Here is a 12,781-nt window from a genome sequence, read left to right on the forward strand (position 1 = left end):
CGAGTTTTTATCAAATTTTATTGGCGTCTTTTCCTTTGATTAATTACATCAACTAACATAACTAATCAGGACTTATAGTGAAATTTGTTTCACTTCCCTGAGGCTGAGCTGTGATAAAACCAATGTAGCATCCGGGGACCAAATGCCAAACAAGTCAGTCTATTAGATGTAAAGTGGCACTATAGGTCTACTAAAAATTTAGTGACGTACATGAGTCAAATAGGCAACTATTAAAGGTTTGACAAAATCATTCAAATCCTTTTAAAATAATGAAGCCATGCACCCACCCAATTTTGAATTTTTTCGTTAAAGCAGTATATATGTGTGAATATATTGTATCTGCAAATTTCCTGTTTCTTAATGCCTTTTGTGTAGTTAGCTTTGCTTTGCATACAGGCTATATATGATGTAAATTTTAGAGGCAATTTCTTTCTTATTTATTTTTTTTACGATTTTCATGGAAACTTAATAATTTCACCAATTTTGATTTCAGACTATAGAGTGCCCCTTTAAATGGTAGAGTTTGGTATTTTGACCTTATTCTGACAAATGCATTAGAATCTTTGTTGACCGCAATCAGTGTCAGAGCACAATTATTTTTCAATAGTTCTTTATATATTCTTGATATTGTAGGCTAGGCCTACTTTAATTGAGATCACAATGTTCGACAACATCGACTGGTTATACAGCTTGGATTGTACATGGATCTCATCACTCTTTTTGTAACACAACAATACAACCGAAGTTCTCCCATAAAATATCGCGAGAAACGCTCTAAGCTTCATTTTTCCACGTGTATTGTGTTATGCATTGACGACTAATAGTCAGCAGCAATAAGAGGAGTGCACTTGGGTTGACCCGTACCGGTAAGTAAATTTGATCGCTAGCTACTCCGTCACGGTAGCTACTGCATGGGAGCTAGTGTTATATCTCCAATGTATTCATGAAGTCCCTACCACATAAACTGTGAATGGATCTGTACTTTGTCCACAATCTATTATATACAATGAGCACAACTGTAATTCTTTGCAAATAGTAACATATTTTTGAGTGTGGGAGTCTATATTAGCTAGCCTGAACTTCTGGCAATATTGCACCAGAGTTGGCCATAGACCTTTATTACCAGAGATGGAGTTTCCGGATAATCCGGAGGGGCCACTTACATTGACGAGTGGATACCATGCACGACCAAAAAAAAAAGGTAAAAAGGATGTCTTTTTCACGATAGGGCACGTTACGTACGTAACGTGATAAGGGTGTCAAAAACACAAAAGTAATGAAAAAAGGGTATCTATTTCGCTAGGAAAATTACGTGTTTAGGGTCGAATTTGCGGGGATGATGAAACAAAATTAAAATGTTTTATAAAGGATGTCCTTTTTGCCCCAACACTTCGTGTTTAGAGTCCGATTTGCGCGAGGTGTAGAAGGTGGGATCGTACTAAACCAAACTACTGTAAAGCCGACGACCGAAGGACCCGTAATAATAAAACATTCCTGTACTTGTTTAGGAGTTCATTTCAGGGACTATTTGCGAAGAGTATCGTTTTGTTTCCAATACTTGTTAAGGGTAGGGTTTCACACGCCAATACTTGTTAAGGGGTGCATTTTCAGAATATGGAAATTACGTGTTTAGGGTGCTTTTCGAGACCCCATGGTCGCGCATGGTATCCACTCGTGAATGGAAGTGCCCCCCCCCCCCGGACGGATAATATAACCATGATGACTTACATATCTACGGGGTCAATGATATAAGGAAAAAAAACCATGCGTATTCTGGTTCGCTCGCCCTACTCTCTTTCATGTGTGTGTAAGTAATAACGATCGACCCAAATATTACGGCTATAATAATTTCCTGTGTGTGTATGCACGGAGGAAAAGGGCACATGAACCTTTCGTATTCTGGTTCGCTCGCTTTACTCTCTTTCAAGAGTGTGATATTATATATAGGTGACGAAAAAAAAAGTAATCCACCGAAATATGGTTTGAATGTAATTTCCAGTGTGTGCATGGGCGGAGCGAAGGGGTATTCGAGCCTTTTAATTCGTCGGCAAATAGGTCTTACAACCCACCCCCCCCCCCATACACGCCCTCTTATTCTAGAAGATACCCGGCCCTGATAATTATATGGCAGCATGATATCAAAGATGCAAAGGGATGAAAGAAGGCCAATCAGGCATGGATGTAAATATAATCATAATCAAATATCAATGGTTTTATATAATTCAATTACCCCTTTTCCTTCCTCAGCATGAGCATTTAACAACGATCAAAATGTTCTTTATTCATACCCCCCCCCCATCACTAGAAAGAGTTTGTAAAACCAAAAACCAAGTTCGTTGACATGGGAACACAGCTACCATCTTCGATCCCCGGTTTGAGAGACTTCGTCAGTGATTCGGAGAGGTTTCAGGACGTCTTCGAGACGGCTTTCTTGCCCAACAATGACGGTGTGCCCAAACTGGAAAGATGGTTCGAAAAGGACTTCGAGCAGGAGGTCGTGGTCAAGATGACAAAGTCTTTCCCGACCGATGAGGAACTTCGTTTGCTTGGGATCGGCACGGGAAACGGTAGCCAATATATAATAAAAACTGACCGGTGGGGGGGGGGGGCGCAATGGTATTTTGATACGGGGAGAGAAAGACAATCATTATAGAATAACATGACCAGTACGAATACCTTGCTTTCTTTTCTCCTCCCCTTTTCCTTTCTTTTCTCTTCGTAGTTCTCTTTTCGTCACTACTTTAAAAATCAACAAAAGTTAGACACTGAGAATCAGCAGCTCAGATCCCGAAGTGCATGGTAATACTGAAAGGGATCATATTTTCAAATCTATATATGATATTTTTTTTCTATTTTTTGGGGTACGATATATCAACTTCTCGTGAAATTGCTGGTAGATATCAAATGCCCAAATATGCAATGTTGTCCATTACTATATTCTGTAGTACAAAATAAGTTGTACAAAACTGTATAAAAAGGACCCAAACGGATACAAAATTCTTTATTAATTATATTGCTGTATGCCTTTCTGATTCTTTTTAATGGTATGATATTTCATTTTTCGGTGAATAATGAATTATCAGCTTTTAACATTTTCTTTGTTAATTTATATCATTACATCTTGCAATAACCTATGACTTGAGTGACATAAAACTAATAAATTTGAGCAATATAATAGCAAAAGAGAGGAAATCATTTTTCTGTCATTATCATGAGGGTTATCACGTATATCTGTTCTTTTATGATTTTTATCATAGGAAGGACGGATATAATGATGCTTGAGAAGTTTCTTCGTCATTTCCCGAAAATCCATTACACCGTAGTAGAACCAGATCAGCCTGCTTTCCAGGAGTTCAAAGATACAGTTGAGAAAAGTTCAAACCTCTCAAACGTCAGCTTTGACTGGCAAAACACGACTATCGAAGGATACTGGAAAAATTCCGAGGTAATAATTATAGTTATAATGATATTAATAATAATATGCATGGTCAATTATACAGCGCTCTCTCTCCCCCTCTTTATCTCCCTGCCTGACTCTCTCTCCCTCTCTTTATAGATATGTACAATTACTTACTGAAAAAAACATTTATTTTTTGAAATTGAATATATAAACAGAAAATTGAAAGAACTTATAATTACAGTATCATCATCATCATGCTATCGTTTATACAACTTCCAAAAGCCAAACGCCTCTATAATTTTTTATACTTAAACCCTTCACGAGTTGTTATTCTTAAAATAAAATTACAAAATGTAGTATATTTTGGCTTGAACCTGTTACACATACAAACTTTTTAAGTCACGTTATTTTGATCAAAAAGTGTTCAACCTACGTTCTATCCGCAGTATGAAAATTGCATGCGATCAAACATTACCATATTCTCGAAATACAATCTTTGTTTAGGATTCTCAGGAGTTTGACTTTATTAGTATGGTACATACTGCGTACTATCTGGAGGATGTCGGGATGACCATGGACCGTCTGCTAGCATCCTTGACCGTAGGGGGCGCTAGTCTTTTTGTTCACAAATCAGGTAAAACTTCCTCTTCCTCGATCCGCTCTAGACTTCCGTTTTCGTCTGACCACCAGGTTTAATTATGTCATTACGAGGTCTGTTTTATTCGTTCGTGTGTATTGTAATGTGTTGTATACTAATATAGTTTGATCTAATTGTGATTAATAGCTTCATATCTACAATTTCCTTATTCTGAACCATGGCTTAGATTTTTTTATTTAATGTAAACTGCTCGAGCATGGCTTAAGAAAAAGAAGGGGAAATTCTAATCACACATCGGCGGATCCAGGAGTGGTTAGTAGGGGGGGGGGGGGGGAGAACCGGGGAAGAACCGACTCCTTTCAAAAATTCTACATAGCAGGCAATGACAAATGTCACCACTCGACCCCCCCCCCTCCCCCTGAATTTGCATTTAAATCTCTATCTAGATTTATATCTGAATCTGAATTTGTATCTGGACCTGAATGTGTATCTGATTTTAATCTGAAACTGCATCTGAATCTAAATTAATATCTAAATCTGAACCTGTATCTGCATTGCTATCTTCATCTGATGAATCTGTAAATATATTTGAATATGAATAAGTTGAATTTGATTTTATCTTTCAATAGGAGAGAACAAGACCTCGGAATTCGCCCACCAGTTACCGTGGATTTCCAAACCTTCCCATATGTCGCCGGGACGTCGCATCCTGGACGCTGCTCGTCGTGCAAATCAACGTCGACTTCGTGTCACCCCATTTCCAGCCGTCATCGACATCACCTCCGTCTTCGATGCCGCGTCCGACGTCGGGCCCAAACTGATGGACTTTTTAACCCAAGGTGCCCACTTCTGCCAAACAGCGTCTGAAGACGTCTTGAAAGCTACAATGGACATTCTGAGATCGTTGACCACGAAGAGCGATGACGGCGAGAGAGTGCTGATAAGTAATGATTTTGAAATTATAGAGATATGGAAAGACCCTTCTTCGTAAGTTTATTTTCAGTGATTCCCCAGAGATCCATATTAAGACCAGGGGCGGGTCCAGAATTTTCGAAAGGGGGGGGGGCAATTTTTTGCTAAAAAAATTGACTAGCAAAAAAAGGGCCTTCAAGTTGAAAAGAGGGGGCACATCTTTGTTTTCATGGTATTTTTACATTACAAATTTTTAATTTTGCTTCTCAAAAGGGGGGCACATGCCCCCCCTGGATCCGCGCCTGACTAACACAGTGTTTTACTAAGAAAGTATTGTACATTTTCGTGACAAAAGTCACATTTATGTGACAACTATGATTGTTTCTAATGTATTATAGAATGTATGTTGGGACGAAATGTTACAATAATCAAGATGCCCTTTTCATTAAGGAATTTATTACTGTTTATATACATTCTAAAAACAAATCAGTCAAAAATGACAAGTTAATAGGGTCAGCTGGGAGCAATTGTTATTCTAGTCATATTTGACCATTTTGTAGTCACATTTTACTAGAATAGAGTTATTTCTGACTAGAATATATGTCAGAAATGTGAATATCAGTGATTGCCATATCAGTTGCTCCCAGCTGACTACTGGACTAGTCAATTTGACTGATTTGTTTTAAGAGTGTATATACATGTACATAAATAGTTTCTTTTTTTAATCCATTCAATATAGCCCCATGCTCTCTCTCTCTTGCTCTCTCAATATATCAATCGAGCTGACTATATATATTCTATGCATCTTTCTCCCATCTCCCAGCCCCCTCTCATAATTATAGTGTCTTTTATATATTTTTCTTATGTTCTTCAACCGTTGTTCATGCTTCGCAGTTTACGTTTCATGTTTCACTCTGGCCAACTTCGCTAGATTACCTCCCCAAAAGAATACAAAATTGACACACAAGCTTCATATTAAAAATATGGAGTCAGTAACAAGGTCACTATGTTATGTAAAATGCTTACTGTAAGAGTATAAAAAAAATCATTTATTTGCATAGTATACTCATTCGAAATATATCTAAATATTTTTGAAGTAGTAGTTATTTTGGAGTAGTGAGGAGCACAGTTTTTTTTCTGGGTAGACATATTTGCTCATCCATCTATTGCATTAAGCTTGATATCAGTTGCAAGTTAATAGTATGATCAATAGTCAATCATAAAACTTGTAATCAACTGCAAATTGTCAATAGGATCGTAATTGGTTTCTTACATCAGACAGTAAGAATTTATTTTATATAGTTCAACTGTTCTACTTGTTTCACAGAGTGCAAACTAAAAGCTAAAATAGATGATAGAGCACAATTGATTTGTACAAACGATTGCCAACCGTGTTTCTCCTTTTGGCAAAGACCTCACCAATGAACTTTTAAAATATATCTTGGCAAAATAACGATAAAATAGAGTTGACTTTACATTAAAGAAACGCAAAACGGAAGATAACTATAGGCATATTTTCATATAAAATCCTATTCAATTCTTGATTTGGCCAGAAAATTGTCACGTTTCCCCTTGAAGAAATGGTGTGTTGGAGCTAATTATATAAGTTTTGATATGATGGCGAAGAAACAGATCACCAAGACGCTGCTTCCTCCCAGCGCAGAGGGACCTGAAACATTGAACACAAAATATATAAAGATGAAAATGAATAGCCAAATATTTGATCTGAAGTATTGTAATGACAAGTATTTTTGATAGAATCCATGTACTCTTACGAGACGTCTTATGTAAACCAGAAAATAAAGAAAATAACGCAATTTCCCTTTTATCATCTTGCTAATGCAATAGCATAATGAGGACTTATAATGATGAGGTGCTTTGGGAAATTTCCCAAGATAGCAGTGTCAACGTGCAAACAAACACATTATTTTCCATGGGGAAGACATCGAAATAAGTACCAGTAACTGATTGCAAATATTAAGGGAAAATTTATATTTATCAAAAATCATTACGTAAAAGAAACCCCCAAATAATGTTTTTTTTAAGTAAAACCATGAATTGAACATTTGTGTAAAATTTGATACGAACCTGTTCAAACACATGTGGTGTAATTTTAACGATACTGTTTATGCAATGAATATAAATTTTTGTTAGCATAGTAATAATAATTGTATTATATATTTTACCTCCAGCTGTTGTAGACTCTTGAGTAGTCACTGTATATGATACAAAGAGGGAGACAAAAAAGTGTTGATACATTAAAAATCTAAAATGCTACGCATTGGGTAAAACAAAAATTACAACTCTGGAAATAAGATAAGTTTTAACATAAGAAATAAAATATGTAATTTTATCATTTATTTTCTTATCTTTTCATGTCATCTTGTTATTTTTCTGATGTCAAGAAATTAATTATTAAAAAGGCTTTCATTAAAAAGTCTTTTACTAGTATTTATTTTCGAGAGGCCTAGAGTTGTAATCAATTGCCTTAAAAGTTACAACATAACACCTTCTGCACACCGACACATAAACTCAATATAGACAGAATAAATGATATACTCCTCTTAAAAACACTAAGTCTGTCGGTGTTGGTAAGTTATCTGTCTTTGTTTGAAAGCATGCTCTATGGAGATATCAATGAATATTACTAAGTTGATTAATTTATCTTTGACAAGTGGTATATTTCCGCAACAATGGAAAAAGCCAAGATTATCCCAATTCGCAAAGGTGGCGATGAAAATTATCCTTCGAATTATAGGCCCATCTCAATGTTGCCCTAAAATACTGGAAAGGGTTGTCCAACGGCAAGTTTTCGAAGAATGAAACTTTGACACCTGCCCAATCCGGTTTTCGGCCACGGAATTCAACTATTACTAATCTCCTAATGGTAACCGACGACTGGTTTCTCTCAATCGATCTGAAACATTACATTGGGGCCGTCTTCGTCGAATAAAAAGAAAAAAAAACATTCGACACCGTAAATTGTGATATTCTTGTGAAAGTAATTAATGAATATCCTAAGTATTTCTGGCACACCATCCATTCATTATGGTTTCGAGGCTACATGTAAACCGTATTTGTAGGACTCTCTTTTTAATCAGTTATTAACTGCGGTATTCCCCAGGGATCACTCCTGGGGCCACCGCTCTTTATATTTTATGTCAATTACTTAGTGAAATGTATTAAGACATGTCATATCCAATTGTATTCGGATGACACCGTTTTGTATTTTTCACACCCCTCCATTGATAAAATCAACGAGGCTCTCAACTCAGATTTAGAAAATATGTACCAATGGATGTGCCAGAACAAGGTAGGGGTTAACTGTCAAAAAACGGTCTGCATGCTTATTGGAAGCAAGAATATGATTTCTAAACAAAATGTCCTTCATGTTTCCTTGAATAATACCCTTTTAGAACAAGTTCATCATGTCAAATACCTAGGCATCATAGTTGATGATTATTTGAATTTGCATATAGACAAGGCATGTTGCAAAAATAGGTCAATTATTTGGCTTTCTGGGAAGATTGCGGCGATCTTTAAGTGATCGATTCTAAAATTAATTTATAGTTCATTGATCCTCCCCTACATTGATTATGGTAATGTTGTCTACGATGCATCCTTTAGGAAATACACAGACCGCCTTAAAAACGCCCTACAAAACAGAGCAGGCCGTATAAAACTCCGGATTAAACCCGAATCTCATATCTATCTTGGACAAATATATTTCACTTAATTGGCAATTGTTGGACAAAAGAAGAAACGATCATGAATAATCTATCCCAAAAATATTTAACCCAAAATATTTAAGAAAATAATTTGAGTTAGTATCACATACCTATCCCTCCCGTTTGTTATTCAATCTGGTATATATGTTAAGGTTAAATGTTTTTGGACCCAACGGAAGACCAGCGTGGCTGTGCCAGTCACGCTGAATGTGGGCTATCCACCGTATTTTATTGTATATAATTTTGCGTTTAAGAGGGAAATAAATACTGCTACTACTACTACTACTTCCAAATTCGCACACACCAACATTCTAAAGTACATTTAAAAAGTCACATCTCCCACGCGCACATACTCCCTCTTAGACGCAAACACACACGCACATCCATGTCAATATAATGCATCCTTCTACATACACACAAATTATACACACACACACTCATCCCGCGCACACACACCCTAAACACCAATGCTTACTCACAAATGCCTTTCAATTGTACATCGCAGCATCCAAAAACAATCAATTGACTGAAATTTATTCATCCAGTCAAATCATAGCTTACTCATTGGCTCGTCCCATCCAATCACATCTCCGTTCTCTTCGTTAATGTTCTCCAGCCATTCCATCAGTGGCTGAAAGTATTCCAAGATGGCGTCTGCTTTCATCTCTCTCTGACCGGTGAGGGCCTCCATTGCTTCAGGCCACGGGCGGCTTGAACCCAGTGATAACATTGCACTGTCAAGAATTAATGGATACATTATTTGCAGTTTGTATAAAAGATTATTACAAGAAAGTATCAGATATTATTTCCATGGTCAACAATAAGGTGTCAAAGATGTAATTTTATTATTTGTGTCAATTAATTGGTTTAAACGCTTACACTAACTGGAAAGGGGCTTGGGGACTCTGGACAGTCATGACAAACGTTCCACATCTGGGGGGGGGGGGCAAAGTAACATATAGCAAGGTTAGGGGTTAGGGCTAAAGTGTTAAAACAACATTTAGGTGATCTGTCAATCGACAGATCAACCATTAATTTCGTATGAATTTTCTTTTTTATTTATTTCTTAATTTTTATTTTTCCACCCTTTTTTTGCTAGCGTATCATCAGTTATGGGGACTTACCATGTCATCTGGATGAAAGAGGTTCAAGGTCAAAAGGTCATCATGACGTCATCTAGACGTCATTTTGTAAATTCACATTATCAATCATATCTTCATTATCTGTTATCAAAAATCAACAATACTTACATCACATTAACTTCAGGTCAAGGGTCAACTGTCCCGGGGGGGGGGGGGGCACTTACATTGACGAGCGGATACCATGCGCGACCAAAAAAAACACGTAAAAAGGATGTCCTTTTCACGATAGGGCACGTTACGTACGTAACGTGATAAGGGTGTCAAAAACACAAAAATAATGGAAAAAGAGTATCTATTTCGCGAGAAAAATTACGTGTTTAGGGTCGAATTTGCGGGGATGATAAAACAAAATTAAAGTGTTTTATAAAGGATGTCCTTTTTGCCCCAACACTACGTGTTTAGAATCCTATTTGAGCGAGGTGTAGAAGGTGGGGTCATACAAACCAAATAAGGTAAAGCCGACGACCGAAGGACCCGTAACAATAAAACATTCCTGTACTTGTTTAGGGGTTCATTTCAGGGAATATTTGCCAAGAGTTTCGTTTTGTTTCCAATACTTGTTAAGAGGTGCATTTTCAGAATATGAAAATTACGTGTTTAGGGTGCTTTTCGAGACCCCATGGTCGCGCATGGTATCCACTCGTGAATGAAAGTGGCCCCCCCGGGTCAACTGACCATGTCATCAAAGGTCATGTAAAGGTCACGACGCGCGCGTCAAAATTAAAAAAATGCTCAAAATCACTTTTTGACCAAAGTAGAGTACGATTCAGGTCATTTTAAGCATTTCAAAAATTTGCGCGCGCACGGTTACGCGCGCGTTCTCGCGCGTAACGGCACCATACAGCAATGGATCGTCATTTTTTTTTATATGAATGGATTGATAATATAATTCTGAGTAATTTGACACCTTGATCAACCTTCTACAACAAGTAATAATGGAATTAGCCTCCTTCAAAGTTTACAGCACGCGCGAGCGCGCACACTAACCATAGACAATATAATATTTGCAAAAACATGCCTATACAAAATTCATTATAGCTCTTCAGGAAGTCCGTTGACCCCCAATTTTTTTTTCATGTTCGAATAGAGTATGGATGGGAGATGTGATTACATGTCACATTTGAACCCAAATTTTATCATGACGTCATCAAAATGGTGTCGGAACTCAAAATTCCCATTTTGCTACTTATGACGTCATCATAATTATGCAAATTTGACTCTAACTCTGTAAATATAGGCCAATTTTCGCTCAGTTTTCAATATGTTGTAGCTGAGGACATACTCTTTCTAAATTCACTTTTAAAGGAATGGATCATCCTGAAAAATTGCAAGTTATAGAGGCATGTCATTTTCGCTCATTTTGTGTGCAATCTTTTTTAACCCGTAGACCTATACGTAAGCCTATACGAATTAGCTTTAAAAATGTATTTTAAATTTATTCTTACGCAAGTTTATCTCCGGCTTCTTTGGACTTATAGAAGTCGCATTTATGGAGTGGTCCCGTGTGTCCTGCTGACTGGCAAAGAGACTGGTAAAACTGGAATTGAATGATAGTCCGAATGTAGTATCTGAAAATATACATTAAAAAGATTATCAAAATCATAAATCTCAAATTTATCAATTGCACGTATCATTTAATTCACTTTAAAAAAATCTCACACAATGAATCAATGGGAATTGCACACAAAGATGACGATATTCCACATTTCCTGATGAGGATTAAAAAACTATTCACATTCTTGAAACAAAAATTATAAAAAGAGGAAAGGGAACTCATATTGTTACCCAGCGGCTTAACTACGGGGGGCATGGGGGGGCACGTGCCCCCCCCCCAATCGGCTGGCCCAAAAAAAAAAAAAAAAAAAACGGGGGAAAAAGAGAAAAAGAGGGAGAAAGTGAGAGAAACGTAGTGGGAAGGAAAAATTATTGTTAATTATGATATATTATATTATAATTATGTTATATTACATAAAATAAAAATAAAATATCATAACTTTATGAAACATAATTTGCTAAGGGCCTATGTCTTCATTGTTCCTGATGCTCGCATTGTCTGTTTAACGAGATATATAGTCCTGTTGTACTAAAACCTCCCGTTTTCAAGTCAATATACACCAAATATATATTTTTTCGCACTTCGAATTATTATTGTTTTATGTAGTGACATATCATTTTAAGGTCTTAATATAAAACATTTCACGTCCGCGCTTACGTTCGCATTAGTGAGATGTGTCCGCTCTTCATGAATTCCTATAAAATCAGTCCCTAAAATGTCCCTTTTTCTGATCTGAATATCAAAAATTTTAGCTTCGCATAATTTGGTTAGTGAAATACGCATGGTCTAAGTGAATTCCTACAAACAAGCCTTAGAATGGCCCTCTTCAGGTGTGGATTTCCTAAGTTTTAGCTCGCGCTTCACGCTCGCAATATTTTGGCTAATGAGTGTATATGATAATCATGACTACAATGACTAGAATAAGTATGTGTTTAGGTGTAATTCTAACAAAATCAGCATGCGCTTGGCACTCGCATTATATGACTATGGTGAGATATGTGTACTCTTAATGGATTCTTTTTAAAAAAAGTCCTTAAAATAACCATGTTTGGGGTCAATATATACAAAAATTTCAGCTCGCGCTTCGCGCTCGCTTCATTTGGTTAGTGAAATACGTATGGTCTTCGTGAATTCCTACAAACAAGCCTTAAAATGTCCCTCTTTAGGTCTGATTTTCCTAAATTTTCAGCTCGCGCTTCGCGCTCGCAATATTTGATTAGTAAGATGTGCATGTTAATCATGGTAACAATGACTATAGGTGCTTTATTTGTTTGGATGCATATAATTCTAAAAAAAATCAGCAAGCGCTTGGTACTCGCATTAGATTACTATGGTGAGATATGTATACTCTTAATAGATTCCTACAATATAGTCCTTAAAATGTCCGTTTGGGGGTCAATATATACAAAAATTTCAACTCGCGCTTCGCGCTCGCATTATGTGATC

The 12,781-nt window shown here is 36.7% G+C and overlaps 2 protein-coding genes across 5 annotated transcripts in view; one reads left to right on the plus strand and one right to left on the minus strand.

Annotated features, from left to right (window-relative positions):
• Nucleotides 1-557: 557 nt before the first annotated feature.
• LOC121426379 (histamine N-methyltransferase-like) lies at nt 558-5,566 on the plus strand. 2 transcript variants are annotated; one of them, XM_041622664.1, is made up of 5 exons: nt 558-866; nt 2,306-2,567; nt 3,258-3,445; nt 3,905-4,034; nt 4,628-5,566. In XM_041622664.1, exons 2-5 carry the CDS (start codon nt 2,342-2,344, stop codon nt 4,987-4,989), a joined length of 906 nt encoding a protein of 301 aa, XP_041478598.1. In that variant the 5' UTR covers nt 558-866; nt 2,306-2,341; the 3' UTR covers nt 4,990-5,566. The 2 variants fall into 2 exon arrangements, with proteins under 2 accessions (XP_041478598.1, XP_041478600.1); XM_041622666.1 differs by having other exon boundaries at nt 2,310-2,567.
• Nucleotides 5,567-5,933: 367 nt separating this feature from the next.
• Nucleotides 5,934-12,781, minus strand: part of LOC121426318 (angiotensin-converting enzyme-like) — a 37,833-nt gene continuing 30,985 nt past the window's right edge. For all 3 annotated transcript variants that reach the window (XM_041622572.1, XM_041622573.1, XM_041622574.1), the window contains exons 11-14: nt 11,226-11,348; nt 9,200-9,372; nt 7,097-7,126; nt 5,934-6,579 (exon numbers count right to left, since the gene is read on the minus strand). In XM_041622572.1, coding sequence (XP_041478506.1) covers nt 6,509-6,579; nt 7,097-7,126; nt 9,200-9,372; nt 11,226-11,348 — 397 coding nt within the window. In that variant the 3' untranslated portion in view covers nt 5,934-6,508. The remainder of the gene's footprint in view (nt 6,580-7,096; nt 7,127-9,199; nt 9,373-11,225; nt 11,349-12,781) is intronic.

Source organism: Lytechinus variegatus, chromosome 13 (assembly GCF_018143015.1).
Source record: "Lytechinus variegatus isolate NC3 chromosome 13, Lvar_3.0, whole genome shotgun sequence".
NCBI lineage: Eukaryota > Metazoa > Echinodermata > Echinoidea > Temnopleuroida > Toxopneustidae > Lytechinus > Lytechinus variegatus.

Excerpts from the sequence above, each read along its gene's own strand:
- LOC121426379 (XM_041622664.1), top strand. The coding sequence starts at position 2,342 with ATGGGAACACAGCTACCATCTTCGATCCCCGGTTTGAGAGACTTCGTC. Across the intron at positions 2,568-3,257 it reads TGGGATCGGCACGGGAAACG|GAAGGACGGATATAATGATG; the intron begins GTAGCCAATATA and ends TTTTTATCATAG. Across the intron at positions 3,446-3,904 it reads GATACTGGAAAAATTCCGAG|GATTCTCAGGAGTTTGACTT; the intron begins GTAATAATTATA and ends ATCTTTGTTTAG.